The 19,411-nt window shown below is 40.4% G+C and overlaps 1 protein-coding gene across 2 annotated transcripts in view; it reads right to left on the reverse strand.

Annotated features, from left to right (window-relative positions):
- The window catches only part of RIC8B (RIC8 guanine nucleotide exchange factor B), a 28,819-nt gene that overhangs the window by 6,698 nt on the left and 2,710 nt on the right, over positions 1–19,411 (reverse strand). The window contains exons 2-7 of one of the 2 annotated variants that reach the window (XM_081928328.1): positions 19,181–19,228; positions 13,739–14,347; positions 11,847–11,941; positions 3,774–3,936; positions 2,151–2,246; positions 1,371–1,515 (exon numbers count right to left, since the gene is read on the reverse strand). In XM_081928328.1, the coding sequence (XP_081784454.1) occupies positions 1,371–1,515; positions 2,151–2,246; positions 3,774–3,936; positions 11,847–11,941; positions 13,739–14,347; positions 19,181–19,228 (1,156 nt within the window). The remainder of the gene's footprint in view (positions 1–1,370; positions 1,516–2,150; positions 2,247–3,773; positions 3,937–11,846; positions 11,942–13,738; positions 14,348–19,180; positions 19,229–19,411) is intronic. The other variant, XM_081928327.1, reaches the window with a different exon arrangement.

The raw sequence follows: 19,411 nt of genomic DNA on the forward strand, positions 1-19,411 counted from the left end.
TGTCACCTAAAATAACCTAATTTAAACCTTGATTTTAGAATTTTACACTTCTTGTGGCAACTAAATACTTGCGTTTCCAATTTCTTATATAAAATGCAAGATGTTTATATATAACTATATAGTACAACTGTCCATACTGGTGAAATGAGAACACTGTTAATGTGTGTGTGTGTGGGGTTACAGAGTTGCCTCTAATTCAGACGTGCAAAATAAACCCACTAGGTTTATTGTCCCACCTGAAAAACTTTTGTTTTTTTGTGTTTGTGACTACCCAATAATCCCTCCCCCCCTAAGAAAGAATCGTTGCAAATTACTGATCACAAGCAGGAGGATAAGAACTGTGTGGAAATTAATTACTAATCAAAGATATGGCTTGTGGGAACATCGAGAAAGGAAAGAAAGTTCTCTGTGACGCAGTCATAAAAAGAGATTGTTATGGCAGGCCTGCCCGCAGGAGGAACGAGGGGGAGGACTATGGCTGTTACTATCATCGGAATGTGAGTTCGGCCTGGCAGGGCCCCCAGAGAAAGTTTATGAGAGCGGCAGGCCTGTGGAGATCAGGACAGACTGTGAGAAACGTTTTGTACGGAGGTGTTGAAATGATGTCTATTTTGATATGGTTACAGATAGGTAGCCGTGTTGGTCTGCCATAGTCAAAACAAAATAAAAAAATTCCTTCCAGTAGCACCTTAAAGACCAACTAAGTTAGTTCTTGGTATGAGCTTTCGTGTGCATGCACACTTCTTCAGATACTTCAGGTAAGCTCATACCAAAAACTAACTTAGTTGGTCTTTAAGGTGCTACTGGAAGGAATTTTTTTATTTTATTTTGATATGGCTCTTGGATGAGTGTAAAATCCACACAGAACATAACAACATTTGTTTTCAACCCGCTTGTGGAGACTATCAGAGATCACAAAGAAAGGAATATATGATAACAACAAGAAGATGAGGAAAACAACAAAGAGAAGATTGAATAGAACTGTGAATACTATTTGGACAGAACTATGTATATTAAAGCAGCAGCAAGAGTGATGTTTGGATCCCTTTCGGAGCTCGAAGCATGGGTACCCCCAACAAAAATTTTAAAATTTGGCTGTGTAATTTGGAATTAATGTGATTTGGAATTAATTTGATTTGATTGGCCTGTTAATAATTTTTTTTTTAAAGAAAAGGTTTATTGTCCCACCTGCCCATATTCAAGTAGGCATTTGTGACATATTAACAACTTCAATAAACTCTCTACCAGTTTAAAAACTTTCATTTGTGATTGTTCAGAAGCAAATTCTATTTGTCAGGAGATAACCAGGCAAGCAATTGTTCAGAAGTCTGGAATAACCACCCACATTTATTATAAGAACCAGCCTGTACCTCTCTCCTTGCAAAGAACAAAAAGAAATTCTGCAGCAATTTGCTTCACTCCTAGGTCAACGTGAGTCATGAGTCGCACTAGTTTGTTTCTCAGTGTTGTGCCAACTTCGGGGCGATTAGATACATCTCTCAAGGGAGGCAACACCTAAAGACAAAAACAAGTAATAAGAGCAATTAATCTCCAGTGGAAAGTGTTCACCACACTTTCTTATTCAAAAGTATTTGTAAAAATTCTGCTTTAACACTCTGCCTAGCTCTACAATGAGGTCTTAGCCCCATTCCTTTGTTGCTGCTGAACAACTACTAGTAAGAGAATACAGGGAAGAGACCCAGTTGCTCAGACCCACTCGCTTGTCTCAGAGGTCATCAGTGGGAGACAGTGCCAGGTAGGAGACCAAGGGGAAAGGATAAGAGCAAGAAATGCTGCCTGAATAATCTTGGTTCCATATGGGCATCATGCAGCTTCCGTTCCTGTACTCCAGGGATGGGAAACCTGCCCCCACCCCGAAGCTGTTGGTTAACTCCTGTCAGTCTCAGTCAGCCAGGCCAATGGGCAGGGACGATGGTTGCTAGATTCCAACTCCATCTCAAGGGCCAAAGGTTCCCCCATTTGAGTGTGAGTTTTTTGCAAGCAACTCTAAGGGCTTCCCAAGGCTATAAAGAAAGATAAAGCTATTATAATACCTTGTGAAAATATAAACAAGATCCCTTAATATTTAAAATAGCCTTCCTGTCAAGTGTTTGTATTCCTTTGTTACCTTCATCTCTGTGGTATCTCACCTGAGCTTTAATAAACTTCCTTATGTTCCGGTGAGATCGGCAGCATCTTGTTAGCAAACTGAGAACTGGAGTGAGACCTTCCCGATAGCTGCTCCCCTAGAATAAGAAATCACAAGACACATCATTTTTCTTCCAAGAACACTGGGATTTTCTGTCATACTCCATATTCCTGCTCTAGTGTTTCTCAAAACAGGTCACCAAGTTTCCACAGCAGGTCCCTCGTGTCTTTCCCATACCATTTAAAGAGCATTTCCACACCTGAAAATTCACAAATGAATGCCTCCAGAGCTGTGATTGGCTAATGTTCCCAGGCGTGTTTATGACATGTTTTCAGACATGTGGATGATTTTCAAATATTCCTGATCAAGATGTATGCATTGTACATTGGGCTGTCTCTGAAAAAGGTTCGGAAATCAAAGCTACTGCAGAATGTAGCAGCCAAAACATGAACTGGGACTACGCAGTCTAAACTACATTGGCTGCCAATCTGAAGTGCTGCCTTTGACCTGCATGGTTTAAGACACCAATACCTTAAGGCCTCCTTTCCCCTGTATAAGCCTATCTAGACACTGAGATCATCATCTGAAGACATCCTGTGTGTCTCCACCAAGAGATACTCGTAGGGAGCAACAAGATAACAGGACTTTTCTGTGGTAGCCCCCCAATTATGGAACACCTTGCACAAGGAAGCTCACTTGGTCCCACCACTGCCTTCCATGCATTAGACAGCACTAGTGGTCTGCCTTTCACTAGTTGTTTAGTGTTCATTCTTGTCTAGATAAGGAAATGATATTTTCTGATTTTGGATGAACAATATGTTCCATCTGTACTGTATTATTTTAATGGCTATGTGATGATATGTTGGGGTGTGTGTGTGTGTGTGTGTGTGTGTGTACACACACGAGGACCTCTGCTGATTGTGGGAAGCAACAAATAGCTTTTACTTTAATAAAACTAATCAGTCTATGTTTCATTTGTGGGTTTGATATTAAAAGCAGTGCTTCAGTGAGAAATAGCTGTATGTTTGTGTGTGCACGTGCTGTTTTTTTTGCTCTGCACAGAGGATCCCTCAAATATGGCATAAATATTTGTTTTTATGCCCCCCTAGTATCTAATCAAAATATTGATATCAATGACACTCATCTTTCTACACACTTGTATGTGATTTGGTTTGTAGGCAAACACTGAATATGTAACACAATTTTTAAAAATAAAAAACCTAGGTAGACCCAACTACCTGACGTTGCATTTCCCCAAGGCCATCTTCCAAACTCGAAAATATTAGATGGTTAAGAATAGGTAAAAACCTGGGGATTTCTGATTCAGGCCCATTTTTGTTATTAAGAGATAGCTTGTGTCAGCTTTTAAGGCCCAACAAGACATTATTACTGCAAACCATATAACAGGTTCGCAACAATGTGTGCTTTTATTCAAGTGACAAAAGGCTGTGAATGTGACCAGGAGGTGAGGGGGATGCTTAATGCTTTTCTCCAAATCAAAGTCTTTCCAGAGGTGGCTTTTCCACGCACAGCTGTTTTAAAAGATGGCATTTGTCACAAGACAACGAACATCTAATTAATGTATAAAAACAATGATTTTAGCTCTTATATAAAACAATCTAACCTTGTCAATTCTCTTCTCCATGAACTTCAATAGCACCTGAATTGCATCCATATTCATGCCATTATATTTGATATCTGTGTCCTCGGGATCCTCTTGTGTCGATGGACTGATAAGGACATCCAGACAAGAAACTGGAACGTTGCTTAAAAGGTTGATTGCGTTGCTGAAACAGATTTTAAAAACATTCTCATTCATGACACTATTTTCTTCATACTGTGCCAGCAAACACCACATCTGAATGCCAAGCATTTGTGTTGAAGAACCTGTATGTTCTAGCATAATAGAAGATTATAATGCTGTACCTGTATAACACATAGTACACCCCATTCTAAGATTTCATCTTCGATTCCAAAGAATTTTCAGGGATTTGGTAGACTTTGGGGAGATTATCAAATAAAGGAAAAGGTAAATTCCAAAGTTTAAATAACAACAGGATTGCAGGTATACTTCAATGGAATGGAAGCATGAAGCATAGAAGAAGGTACGGAATTCATCTTCCTAAAATTCTTAGCATTTTTAAGCAGCAGCAAGTTCTTAGCCTTTTTGAAATTTGTTTATTAGATTTATATGCCACACTTCCTCTCAAAGGAGCCCAAGAGTGGCAAACGCCCAAAGAATAACATGTCTACAAATAATTCCAATACAGATGCAGACTGGGAAAGATCTCTACTTTAAAGGCTTGTTTGAAGAGACCAAGCTACTCCCTGGTGTGAGAGCTTCCCATGAATGGGCACACAAACAAAACCTCTGTTTTGTTTCTTTCACACACACCGAAGTCTTTGGCCATGTAACGAACACATGATGTCGCATGTAGTCTGGGGTTTGGCCCATTTGAAGCATATATTCTGTGAGTATGTTTTGCCTTCTCATTGTGCCACATATATAGCCTGGATTGTGTTGTGGTCTGCGCAGGGGCCCAACAGCATGCACAGATAGTACTACTTGGTGGGCAGGGACTCAAATGAAATAGAGGCTTTCCTGAGATGATGTGATAAAAAAATAATAAATCCAGATCTCACCATTTCTCTCAAACAAGCCCTAGGGCAGCAAGGACTGTTGTGAAGCCACAAAAGGATCACACACCCCTAGGTGGGCCCTGCCTAAGTTCCATAATTTTTTACTTCAAGAACTGGCAATCCTACAGGCAACTGGCAGTAGAGAGAAAAGTCTTATGGGAAAGTGGTAAGGCGAAGTCTGGGGAAAAGAACACAAGTGAGCAGCCTGCATTAGAATTTGTGCACCAGTGATGTTATACATATAACCCTACCACCCATTCAGGCTTCTGGTTGGCCACTGTGAGAACAGGGTGTTGGATTAGATGGGCCTTTGACCTGCTTCAGCAGGAGTCATCCTACGTTATTATACAGCAATAGCTTGGAGACAAAGGAAATAGCTGCTTTGGTAAACAGCAGCGTCAAGATTGTTAGCAGGCTTCAGTTCCCTAGATAAGAGATGCTTCTTGAAATGCACTGGGAATAGCAATTTATACCAATTTGTCTGTTCTGGGTTTGTTTTTTGCAAAAGAAGAAAAACCTTTACAATGCTTACTCAGCACTGGCAGTTGTGTTAGGATTTATATTGCATTTTGATAAGTGGTTTTGTTCTGTTTGTGTATAATTTGCATTCCTTTTCCTGTCGTATATAAATTTTATGACCCAGCACTTTATGGTTTCTATGTATTAAGCAAATTAAAAGTCCCCATGCTGAAAAAATAATGTTCTAGAATAGCAAGATTCAACCTAGAGAAGGGTTTTAGGAGAAAATTGCATTGTTATTCTAATACACACCACTAAGATATCATGTAGTGGGAACTGCAATTTAGGCTTATCTAGTCTAGCTCATTTGTATTCCTTGTTTTGTGGTTTATTTCCATTCTGGGAAGTTGTTAGCTTGAAAAGCATTGCAAAAGGCTTTCTTAAGCAATTTTGATAAGCTTTGTTTTTCAAAATCTCCATTCTCTCAACCTCCACCCCCACCCAAACTACCTGTGTAGCTAGCTAATCTTAAAATCATACTTCCAAAGTGTGTTACAATTTTGATGGCTGAAAGATAACACTGTAGCCTAGACATCTCTTCTTGGCATTAAATTTAGAAGTTCACAAACTGCTTGCATTATGTACCTAGAAGGCATTTAAGCCACAACATTAGCACAGGCAAAGAGCAAACATACATTCACTTTTATTCTGATTCATACAGACCATACAGGCAAGTTCCACTGATTTCTAGTGTATCTAAGTCAGCAAATGGCTTCAGTCACTAATTCTTGTCTTTTATCTCACTTTGTGCAAACATTTTACTTAGAAGTAGTTACCAGAAGTTCTTTTTTGCACAACATCTTTCACCATGCCTGTGACCACAGTACTGTATAGCTCATTCTCCTTTTTTTACTTTCTGGAAGCAGCATCAAGAGAAAGTGAGATGCAGAACACAAGATGGGAGGCTGGGTTTTGCTGCAGCTACCTCACATTTTGTAAGGTAACTTGCTTTCAGTAAAACTGAATTGGCAAGAAACAGCAAAATCGAATCAGGGGTGGGGACGGGGACTGGCAGCTTGGATAGTTTCCACAGAAGGCCCCTTTTTACTGGTTTCTTAATAAGAATGGTGTTCCCAAACACCTACAAAATTAATTTTCTGGATCACTGTGCTCGAGCTATTCTTTTCAATAACCAAAGCTTGGCTTTCTGATCTTTGTCACTCCGCCTGACAGTTTTATTTGTGGCCAAGAAGTGTATGAAATTCTCCAGCTACCAGGAAGTCAGTGACTGTGCACAGATCTGCACAATGGTGTTTGCATTCTTCCTCCAGGGGGTAGAAATGCTGTGTATATTATCCCCTCTCTCAGCTTCTTAGAGATCATTAATCACTGGGACATGACATCCACCTACTCACGCTCTCAGCCCCCTCCTGATATGCAAATGTGAAAGCAAACAACTGTTTAGCACCACTGAAAGCCTTGATTAAAATCTTGTTAGTTGGCAAACATGGCATTTACTTTAATGCATACAATAATTTAAAGAGTACCTTCAAATATTTTAAGTGACATGATGGATAACACTATAAGATATATAAGCTTCTCATATGCATCCTGTTAGAAACAGGGAGGAATAAAAAGTATTCTATAATTTAAAGGCAACCAATTTATATAAGTGTTTTTAAAAGTCATTTGTCCCTTATTTTTCCCCCTTAAAATGATTTCTAAATGTAAATGTAATTTAAACATATATATCCAAGTTTCCAAAAATATATATATAGGTTTCTATTCACGGTCTATTAAAACTAAATCCATGTCCATATAACAAGCACACAGAATTAGAGCTTGCTTTTCAATGTAGAAGAATGAATAAAGCAAAAAGTATATGCCTAAGAAGCTCTCTGGGGTCTCAGGTAGACTTCTCCATCCCCTCCTACTTTTAAAGGTCAAGAATTCAACTTATGATAAAATGGCATGTACAGTGGTACCTCTGGATGCGAATGGGATCCGTTCCGGAGCCCCAGTCGCATCCAAAGCAGAACGCAAGCCACACCTGCGTGTGCCGCAATTTGCTGCTTCTGTGCATGCGCGTGACATCATTTTGAGTGTCTGCGCATGCACAAGCGGCGAAACCCGGAAGTAACACCTTCCGTTATTTCCGATCACCATGGAGCGCAACCTGAAAACCCTCAACCTGAAGCAACTTTAACCCGAGGTATGACTGTATTGTCCTTCTATTTGAAAATGTTAAATTTTCAGGCTAGGCCAATAAAATAGAATGGCTATTTGCTTTCTATGTCATGCACACACACTATTCTGAAATAAATATCAGTTTTCGCATATAGAAAATTCTACTTCAAGCGGTTCTTTAGTTTCTTAAAGGTAAAGGGACCCCTGACCATTAGGTCCAGTCATGGACGACTCTGGGGTTGCGGCGCTCATCTCGCTTTACTGGCCGAGTTTCCAGGTCATGTGGCCAGCATGACTAAGCCACTTCTGGCAAACCACAGCAGCGCACGGAAACGCCGTTTACCTTCCTGCTGGAGTGGTACCTATTGATCTGCTTGCACTCTGACGTGCTTTTGAACTGCTAGGTTGGCAGGAGCTGGGATTGAGCAACAGGAGCTCAACCTGTCATGGGGATTCAAACCGCCAACCTTCTGATCAGCAAGTCCTAGGCTCTGTGGTTTAGACCACAGCACCACCCGCGTGTTTCTTACATGGGTATAAATTTTTAATTTTTAATTTCACAATTGCACTCATAAGCAGTTGAGGGCGGCATAACCAAGGGTGTGGATTGTGTTATTGGACAATGAAAATGTTCTGGGTTGTATCTGAGTAAATAATTGTGTATATCCGGGGTAGGCAACCTAAGGCCCGGGGGCCAGATGCGGCCCAATCACCTTCTCAATCCGGCCTGTGGACGCGTGTTTTTACATGAGTAGAATGTATCCTTTTATTTAAAATGCATCTCTGGGTTATTTGTGGGGCCTGCCTGGTGTTTTTACATGAGTAGAATGTGTGCTTTTATTTAAAATGCATCTCTGGGTTATTTGTGGGGCATAGGAACGCATTCATTTTTTCCAAAAAAATATTGTCCGGCCCACTACATGGTCTGAGGGACGGTGGACCAGGCCACAGCTGAAAAAGGTTGCTGACCCCTGGTGTATGTGGAACACAGTTTGTGAGTGAAAGAGAACTTCCCTGTTCTCCTCCTATATGATCCCCAATCCTCTGGAGCAATTTGGGGTCGGTGAATAGGGGGCAACATTTGTAAACAAAAAATTAAATTGTTATAACCACCAATAAATTTCTTTGATAAAACCAACCCTTCTCTTTGACGACTTTGATACACCTTCTGTTAAGAGACCCAAATCTTCCATGCAAAGAGAGTGAAGCAGTTCTGTGCTCTCTCACCCCACTGCGCACATTAAGATTTTTTGTTCGAGCACAGGACTCTACCACCAATAAGCCTCCATCCATCTTATGTAATTCATTGGGTTGACAAGGCTGATCATTTGCATGCTAACCACAATGAGTCAAGTATCTGTGTGTTCATTATAAAGTTTGCAATCCTCTATGGTTACAAAGAAACCCGCAGCAAAATATTTTTAGGTTTTTAGATTGCTTTTCCACCTTATAGGCCTTCAAAGGAATACATAAAAAGCAAAATAAAAATACTAAAGTACAAACCATTTTTGTGCTCAAAGCAGTTTACTAAAATAAGAAGTCTGTAATAGAGTCATAGTAACTTTTTATGGTTATGTACTCCAATACTAACAATTAACATATCATTCAAAAATATATCAGAAACAAGCATAAAACTTCAGTTCAGACAGTTGCTCTTGAACAAAAATGTGGAGTAAGTACTACTTATACTTCCTAAATAAAAAAGGCAGGTGTGTCATCACATCAGAACTAGGCTTAATGTTATTTCTGCCATTAAATTTTCAAAGAGCAAGGAGCATTCCCTCACAAAATCTCATGGAAACACCTGGTAGGACATGTAGTTGTCTAGGTCTTCTACAGTCCTGAGCCTTCCAGACAGCTTGAGTTTAGCGAGCATGAAGCACAGTGATTTTGACCAAAAAGAAAGCGAGTATTAGCAAAAAGAAAGAAAATTGCCTCCTCCAGGATATATTAACAGGTCTACATGTTTCAGGATGATATAGAACAGGGACATAACAGAACAAGCAGAGAAACACCTGGCCTTTTTAGCCAAAAAAGGTCCAAATGAAGAAATATCAAGTCATGTGAGAGCCAAATATAAATATTAAAACGGCTACACACTACTACTACTACAGCACCAACCACTGGATAGTACCAAACAGGAGAGAATCCTAAAGGGTTTGTTATCCCACGGCCTGTTCAGATGTTACTCCCCCGTCCTCCCCTTCAAGCAAGATGAACCTTGAGGTTGTGTTCATTCTCTGTTCCCCATTCACTGTCAGAAGGGTGTGTGTGTGTGTGTGTGTGTGTTAGATATCCAGGTCAAGAGAGACCAAGTGTTCAAATGATGGTTTGGGCATCACCCTCTTTATGCACAGGAACACAGAGCAGAGATGCAGTGCATGAGTTTGAGGACTGTCCCTGAACTCACCATGTAGGGGAAGAGCAAAGTAATGCCTGAACAGGTCTTAAGGTAGATATGAGCAGGTAAGGGAACAGCACAAAACAACAACATATTAGCCCTATTCAGGTGTACGTAAATGGGGCTTAAATGAACAGGTGAGAAGGAAAGAGTGCACAAGTTTGTTAGCTCTGCTCCACCATTCCTATCTCCATGTGTTGAATGGCAACTGTTTGCAGAAGGGAAGGCTTCCTACTGCTGACAGTTGCCCTTGAATATGCAGAGGGAGAACAGTTATGCACATTGATGCATGCTCTATGCTCCTCATGTATTCATTTAAGCGACATTAAGAATGCCTGAATAGGGCTATTGAGAACAAGGAACGGAATTGTTAACTACAGAGTGCAGGGTAGAAAGACTAGGTTATGATGAGCCAGGGAAGACTGCAGAACTGGGTCTGGAGTCAGAAATAACGGAGCAGGGTTGATCACAGAGCGCTACTAACACGGTAGTTTGGCTGCAGCTGTTAAATGCCTAACATAAGGGATCAGGCAGAGCTAGGCGTTAGCAAGATAAAGAAACTCACCTTTGGCAGGCTTTGCTTCAGGTTATGCTCTTAATGTCAAGGCCAACCCACAAATGTTTTGAGATATTGGCAGGGAAGAAGGGAAACAAGTGAGCAATTAATGAGGTTCTAGGTATCTCAATGGTACCTGGTACAGAAGGCCACTGTTTATTTATATCAGCTGCTGGAAACCATGGGGTTGGGGTGGGAGGGGAGAGTGCTCTTGTGCTCGAATCCTGCTTGTGGGTTTCCTACAGTCACCTGGTTGGCCACTTAGAGAACAGGATGTTGGACTAGGTGGGCCACTGGCCCGGCCCAGCAGGCTCTTATGTTCTTATTTACAGCAGATTCTGACTTTTACTTGAAGTACCATACATACATATGGAGGATCAGAGCTTGAGGACCAAAGTATTAAGGGGCATGTTTGTGTGCCCATACACAAATGACTTGACTGTGCTGTCTATGGTTGTTGACCCCAGAACTAGAATTCTTACCGGACTGTGCCTTAAGCAGCAGCCCAACCCCCCCCCCCCGCAAACCTATCTATCCTTAAGGCCAATTCACTTAGGTGAGCCCTTCCACCATTTTTTCAAGGCTGCAGAATCACAGAATTGGAAACGACGCAGAGGGTCATCTAGTCCAACTCCCTGCAAGGCAGGAATCTCAACTAAAGCATCCATGACAGATGGCTATTCAGCCTCTGCTTAAAAACCTCTAATGAAGGAGAGCCCACCATTGGAAGCCATGTGCTGGTCCGGTGTACAAAGGAAATCTGCAATGGCAGGTACAGGGCCACACAACACAGTCTTATATTTCCAGAGCTTTTGAATCAAAATTTAATCTTCTATTTAATATGTACAACAGAGGAAAAAGCTTTCAAATATCCTCCAACACAAGGTTGTATCTTAAGATCCACACTTTTACTTAGATTCACCACTGTGAGTGCTTCGGGAAGGATGGAAATTAATCCTGGCTTAGACAATAAGTATCCAGTGCCAAGAAAAAAAACAAATCATCAGCCTTTCTGGGCTTTCAGTATACATCCTTGCTCCAGCAGAGGTAATCCACTTCACTTCTCTGCACACATGTACACACTTGTTAGGTAAGTCGTTTGATTGGCAACATGTCCAAGTGCTAAGCAAACTACTGCCATTGAACAGTACTGCTTTTGAGGCAACTGGCAAAAGTCTTATTCCAATAATTCCACACCCTTATGTTTTACTTATTCAAAGAAAAAGAAAAAGATTTTACAAGTATTTGATTTCACTGTAAAAAACAACCCAAAGGTTAACAGAGCGCTGCAAGCAAAGATGTATTAGATCAAGCAGACAAGCACTTACCCCAAGGATGGGGAACTTGCGGCCTTGCAGATTTTGCTAGATGCCTGGCTACCAGTTCCCTAACCCTGACCTAGCCAAACAAGAAGCATTTATTTCTAAAATAAATGGACCTGCAATTTCACTAACCTGTGCAACTCTTCAGTTTTGTCTTCAGTAGGACCCAGAGTTAATAAGCAGTGACGAAGAATGGCAGTCATGTAACGAAATTCATGAGAATCGTTCTGTGGACATACAAATTATGAAGAGAAACATATTTAATTATCAAGGCTGCAAATGGGGACTTCTAAGAGTCCTAATTAGAACAGGGATTAAATTAAAAGGGCTGGCACAGTACAAAACCCATATGGGTGTGTGAACTTTGCTTCATATGTTCACATGTTTTCTCAGTCTTCAAAATAAGTAACAGAAGTAAGGCTTCAATTATTATTCATACAAAATCATGCCATTCTTGCCAGGTATTATTTTCTCCACAACTGAATTGGCTCTTCTTGACAGTTCTTCAAATCTGGTGTTAAAACAAACAATTCCCCCACCGCAGCAACCCGGCCTTCTTACATACATAGTCGGATCATCCACGGTTCAGTCTTGCCCTTCCCCATAGCTTCCTTTGCTCTTCTCCTTACTAAGGGCCAAAACAAGATGGGGCAGAACATGCAAGAAGCAATACTGTGCCCATGGGAAGAAATAGTATGTTACTTTCATTCATTTTGCCCCACAAAGAGCAACGTTTATTAGGTCATAGTATTGCCATAACAACTCAATTGTACTTAATCACGTAAGGTTTCACTAGAATTACTGTGTGTAGTGAAAATGTGAAAAATAGGCACAGAACTACTGGCTTCATTATTCTTTTCTCCCATCAGTACAGTACAACAATACTCTCCTTTGAAACTCTTACCCAAATTCTAATTTTGAAAATCACTACAAAAAAAGGGGGGAAGAAAATAAAGGCCAATTCAATTTTTCTCCCTTATAGATTTCATCTTTCCATCCTGAATTACCGTATTTTTCGCCCTATAGGACGCACTTTTTCCCCTCCAAAAATGAAGGGGAAATGTGTGTGCGTCCTATGGGGCAAATGCAGGCTTTCGCTGAAGCCTGGAGAGCGAGAGGAGTCAGTGTGCACCAACCCCTCTCGCTCTCCAGGCTTCAGGAAGCTATCCGCAAGCCTTGAGAGCCCGCAGGAGTTCCTGCTGGGCTCCCACGGCTTGCGGATAGCAGCCTGCATCCCGAAACCCGGGGTGCACAGCGGAGCGCGCCCCGGGTGACTTCGCGCTGAGCTCCCACGGCTTGCAGAGAGCTGCCTACATCCCGATTTTTTTTATTCCCCCCCCCTCATACTAGGTGCGCCCTATGGGCCAAAAAATACGGTATATCTGCAACACCTTGCAATTCTGTAGTTAGTGTACCATTTACAGTACTTTTAGATTATTAGAAACGTAAGACAAGGTTTCTTTCATAATGAGCCATGCTGAATATCTTTCGGAAATGTCCACTTACAATTAAAACTTGGCAGTTAAAAGTTACATATGGTGTGTTTTCTTTCACACTCAAACAGGAGTAGTTAGTACTTCTCTTTGGCACTGTTTGCAGGCCAGCACATTGGAGATTAAGTTACTCCTATTTCTTCTGGTGTGTCCACATCTCCCAAGAAGAATTACTTTTTTGCTTGGTGGTGGTGGGGCCTTTCTAGTCAGCCAAACTGCATCCAAACAATAGATTAAATAATATGGACAGAATATTCTGTGCCATATAATGAGGGCACCATTATGCAACACTTAGCTAAATCATAGGTCCTATTGTCCTGGACACTTGAGCTTGGACTACAGAAACTGGAAAATTCAGTTTCAGATAAACAGAAGACTCTGCTTTTGAAATTTATGCTGCATCCTGCATTGCGTTTGGGATGCTACTCCCAATCAACTGTTGCAATGGCAAGGATGTAAAATTGTAGTCTCAGATGCAATCCTCTGGCAGAGAAATAACCCTGGGCAAGATATGTCAGACTCAAATCTTACCTCACTGTGTACATTCCAGCTGTCAAGAGTTACATTAAAGAGAGCTTTCAGTGCTTCGACGGCACAATCTGTCTCTTGCAGTGACAACGGTGACATTTCCTGGTCTTCAGCTGTGATGTATTTATCTGTCCATCTTATGCTAAATGCACTTTCCAAGGCCTGAGTCAACAGTGGCAATCCCTGGAGATCATAACGCAACTGTGACCTGATATCTGTGTGCAGAAGGGAGAGGAGGAAGAGGAGACGCAAATCAAAGCATTTAATGTCTTCGACAAATTGTTGATCCTTGCATTTTTTCAGGAGATTGCAAAGCATAGCTGCCAGGTTCAGTTCCAGACTGAGTTTCTGTGCGGCCGGACTATTAAAAACAATGTTGCAAAGGCATTTTAAAGCTTCCACTATGACAGGGAAATCTGTCACATCTTCCAAAGAATCCTCCATAGTGTCCAGCTTTGCCAGCTTCATCAAGATCTGCATATTTTTCTTTGTTGTTACAGGAACCAATACTTTTTTGTCTCTTGAGAGTATGCGGAGAGCCTCCAGGCAAATGACTTTACAGGATGTTTTTATATCTTTGTCCAGTAAAAGCAATATTCCTTCACATAGTTGCTGAACATACAGGAAAAAAGGAATGAGATTTTACCATTCTGCCCTGCAATGTAACACACCCATAACCCATCCCCACCTCTGATTTGTCATAGAGTATCAATAGTATTAAAAATATTTTAGCTTCAGCTTATCGTATGCTGTGTGGCTCACAGTTTGTGAAATTATATCAAAAGGAAGGCTGCATCAGTCAGAACTAGATTATGTCTGATTTGGTCAACAAATGGATTCAAATAATAATAGTACAACTTGGCTTTTCTCTAGCATATCAATTGCTGGCTCTAATCTAAAGCATCAAAATACAGGAATGTCTTCAGTTGTGCCACAGAAAGTATAGGATACTCCTGAATAGGATGATATAATCACAGGAACTCAGTTTTTTAAGTAAAAAGCAAGTTGCTCCCATGCATATAGCTGTAGGCACTTTGGACTACAGTAACTACTCTACTACTACTATTGATGCATCCTTTAACTTAGGTTAAAAAAACAAACAAAATATTTTATTTATTTAACAAAATTTATGTACCACCACATTATAAAGTGGTTATCAAATCAAGAAGTTTTTTTTTTTAAATTACCAGTTTTAGACTGCCTCTTAGGGTACAGCTCTCACAAACTTGCAAGTATATGGCACAAACCTACCGCATTTATGTACAAATCATGGCCAAGTTCAAGGGCTGATGACCATATTAAAGCTCTACAAAGCTGTATAGTGGCTTGTGTCATTTTCAAGTAACAGTGCCAGGTTGCTAACAAATGTAAGCATAGTGTGCACTCTGTACAACAAAGATAATTTCTGAGACATGAGGAAATTCTCTCTTCAACATTTATCACCTACGCAGCTGAACTTTCTATTATTTGCTTGGTGCACTAACTCAGACATTGATTTGTGTTAGGTTCATAAATGCTTAATAAGAGATTAGAAATAAAGCAACAAGTATCACTCTAAAACCAGTGAGTACTATGTTGGCCAAAGAGCATTCTGCTATCAACTCCAAATCCATTACCGTAAACAGATCAGATAAAGGCATGCAGGAATGCAGAACCCCCATGGGGTTGTCCAAATGCAGTTTCCCACATATAGCAAAGTAAAATACTTCATCTAGCCATTCTGGAATTGCAAATATCTTACTGAACCTTGCAGCCATTTTGTTTTCATCGATGTAGAGACCAAACAATACAAAAAGGACTGTTTTGTGGAAGCTTCCACTGAAAATTCTACATGTTGGGGTGTTTTTTGCTTTAGAAACACTTGGGAAGCACAAAGAGCAGGGAAGCAAAACAAAAAACACCCTAGAAAATTGCCCAGCCAGAAAAAAGTGTCACGTACCACACTACACAGGGCCACTGGCAGCCCCTAGTATTTTAGTCTCCTTGGGGATTATTTACTAAAGTACATGATGTTCCTAGCTTCCCGAACAAATAATAATTGGCATCATGTCATGCTTCCTTCTCCTGGCCTGGCCTTAAGATTTTGCAGTTCATTATGTCTTTTGACCCAGGGTCTTCTCAATTTTAAATTCTCAGTTGATTTTAATTAAGCCCTCCCTAGGGGGCTCATGAGATAGGCATGTTCTTAATTTATTGAATTCAATTGAGTTCTGCAGCCTTTCATTGGTCAGAATGACTATAATCAAGTCAATGAGAACTCTGGGAATAAAGTAGTCCATAAATAAGCTGGAATCTCTGTCTATTTACTCTATAATTCTCACACCACTCTTGTATGGGCTAATAGCATTCCTACTGTTGCCTATGCAGGATAAAGAGGTTAGTTAAAATCTGACCTGAAAATAGCCCCTGAAAATAGCAAGTGCTATTCAAGTTGAACCCAAGTTGGCCTGGGAGGGTGGGGAAGGGAGGCAAAACATCCTATTCTGCCAAACACAGACCAGCAAGTTGTTGTGCCATGCAAACTGTAGCTGGCAATTGTCCATAACAAGCCACACCTACACAAACATCACCTAATATATCTGACAAAGTGAAAATATATAACACAAAAAACGTAAGTCTCTATGATGCAGGAGGATTCTAGATATTTCTGGAATTGCCCAGCTACACACAATATGGATAGCAACTGCTGCCAAAGCAGGTGTGCAGAGGGTATCCAACATGGTGACCTCCAATTCCCATCAGCCACAGACAACATGGTGAATGACCAGGGATGGTGGGAAATTGTGATCTAAAATAACAGCCAACACCTAGCTAACACTGGCCTAAGATATATTAAAGAGAGAGAAATTCATTAATCTACTGCGACAAGCAAGAAAGGTGGGTTTTGTTGATCCCTGGTGCCACTGAAACCACGGCACCTTAATTTAAGCTGCATGCTAGTGATTTAGAATCTAATAATAGAGTCCACTGTCAAATATTTTTGCATGCTGTGCTCCTGGGGTGGCTAAATTGGAGAGGCGGGGGGAGTATTGAGAGCATGAGAATGGAACAAGACACGGTAAGAAGGCACGTCACATTGTGTGGAGCCCTACACGGATAATTTGTTCCTGCTACCTATGCTACCTATGGTTAGCAAAACACAATTTGGGGTTGGGGGAAAAATATTTACACTTTTCTTATCTGCATTGTTTAGGGGTTCTTTTGTCAGCATAGTATGATAATGGTGAAGACAACAAGGACAAACGTTTTAGTCATGGAGAAAATGAATTATGCTGAATAACTTAGTGACTAGAACAGCCAGCAATTAAGGATTTAAAAGAACAGAATTTGAACCACCCCTATTAAGTTGCAGATTAAGTTTATTTAGTGAGTCAGTGAATTATACGCCTTGCCTCCATATTGTTCCAGACTGCCAGCATTCTCAGGGAGCCATAAGTCATCTCTTTACACTCAGTTCCTGTTTTTAGCGTTTATTTTCCCAATTACTTTTATTTCCCCACCTTAAGGCAAAAGCAATCATGCCTAGACAATCAGCGTTCACCTATCTTTTAAGAATCTGATATGTACTTATTACAGTTAGAAGACAGCTTGTAATATGTGGGGTTTTTTTTAAAGCATGTTCTCCAGAGAAACCCCTGATTGCATTGCAACTGATGACTCATCTACTGGGGCGAGGGGGGAGGGGAGAGAGAAGGGAGAAGAGCAGACTCTGAGGAACAACAAAAAGGTCTCTAATGCATTAGGCAGTAATTATACATACACTAGCAGTGCCAAAAAGGCTCCTCTATCAGCCAACAGTACTAGCGCTTATGTGAAATTTGCAGGTGAATATTATTCACTAATTTACCTGCATCTTCCACTGACTTTAGGTATACTATGGTGTCTCCCTATGTGACCCATAATCTAGATGTGCTGAAGTAGAGATGAAAAACCAGTTGCCCTCCTGATGCACCCATCATCCGTGACAAGTGGCCATGTTGGGCGTTCTAGACCAGCAACATCTGGGGAAACCCAGCCAATGGGCGGGGTATAAAATAATAATAATAACAATCTGGGGGCCACAGATTTTCACATCCCTGCCCTAAAGAGAGACTATGGTGAACAGGCAACCCAAGGCACAATTTTAAAAATCCTTGGAAGTCACAGAGTGTGGCTACAGACATCTCCATGAACTAGCAAATTACCATTGTAACAAATTAGAAAGCTACTTGTCTATATCATTATGTTAAACTTCACCACAAATAAGGTGAGAAGGCAGAGTCACTATCATGAAGCCTTTCCATGAAGCCTTTTTTCCAAACGAAGTGTACTGTCACAAACATAACTCATCATCTCTTAAATCCAAATAGTTTTACGAATACATCTTCTAAAGTAAAATAAAATGATCAATTGACATTAACTACAGATGTATGCATTGGGACAACTGATATGAAATGTTAATTCTTTAAATACGTGGCAACTATGTCTCTTCCTATTTTATGTCTCTTCCTATTTTACCTTCTTGCCCATTTCCCCACAGCTTTCAACTGCTATATTATTGATCGGAAGGAACAAATTTACTACTGCTGCAATCAGAGTATATAAAACATGATGATATAGTTATCTGTATAATTTCACATGCAAAAATAAGCCCTTCTATACATATTAATGCTTATTTTCTGGATTCACTGCAATTTGGAAGGTGTGACTTTTAAAAAGCCCAAAATTACTAATGCCCAACAATGAATATTGTTATGAATTTCAGCAACTTTGTGTTTACAAATTATGATACAAAAAAAAAGGTGAAACCTATATATACACAAACAAAAAAGGGGAGGCTGATTCCACACTGACATCTTCTAATCTAAGGGAACAGAACACCTGCTGATGGTACAATGCCACTCTAGCACTAGCTGCTTCCGCTTCTGTATCACACTTTTGGCTCAGGTTAAGCTTGTGGTCTTCTAAGATCCCTAGATCCTTTTCACATGTACTACTGTCAATACAGGTATTCCCCACTTTATATCTGTGCAGCTGGTTTTTCCTGCCTACATTTGCAGCTATTGAAATTCTTTTTCTTTCTTTCTTTTTAGTTTAGACCAAGTTCTCTAATCTGTTAAGGTCATATTGAAACCAGATTCTGTCTTATTGGCTACCCCTCCTAGCTTAGTGTCATCTGCAAATTTGATGAGCATTCTCTCAATACCTTCATCCAAGTCATTTATAAAGATGTTGAACAACAACAGGCCCAGGCCCAAGTTTGATTTTAAGTTATTAAATTCAACAAACCTTGAAAATACACGACAGAAACAACCCTAAGTATAATGGTCGCCAACAAATCTTGGCATTGTTATAACAGACGCAAAGCAGGGAGAGGAAAAGCAGACTACCTATAGCCCGTAAGAACCCTATATCTCAGTGTACCATGAAGAAACACCCCCACACGGCTGTTTCTGTGTTTCTTACCTTTCTTTTCTCTTCATCTGATGCTTCAAATTTGAAGGTGGACCTATTCTGAAAACAAAAAACAAATATCCATTCTTAAAAATGTTTTAATAGTCCACATACAAGCTTTCTGATTTTGTCAGGAAATGCTTTATCATCCCCTCAGAGGCTAACCTTAGGATGTCAACAGTGCAACTCTACACACATTTACTCAGAAGTTATTTCCATTGAGCACAGTGGGGCTTACTCCCT

Source organism: Podarcis melisellensis, assembly GCF_964234715.1.
Source record: "Podarcis melisellensis genome assembly, chromosome: 10".
Taxonomy (NCBI): domain Eukaryota; kingdom Metazoa; phylum Chordata; class Lepidosauria; order Squamata; family Lacertidae; genus Podarcis; species Podarcis melisellensis.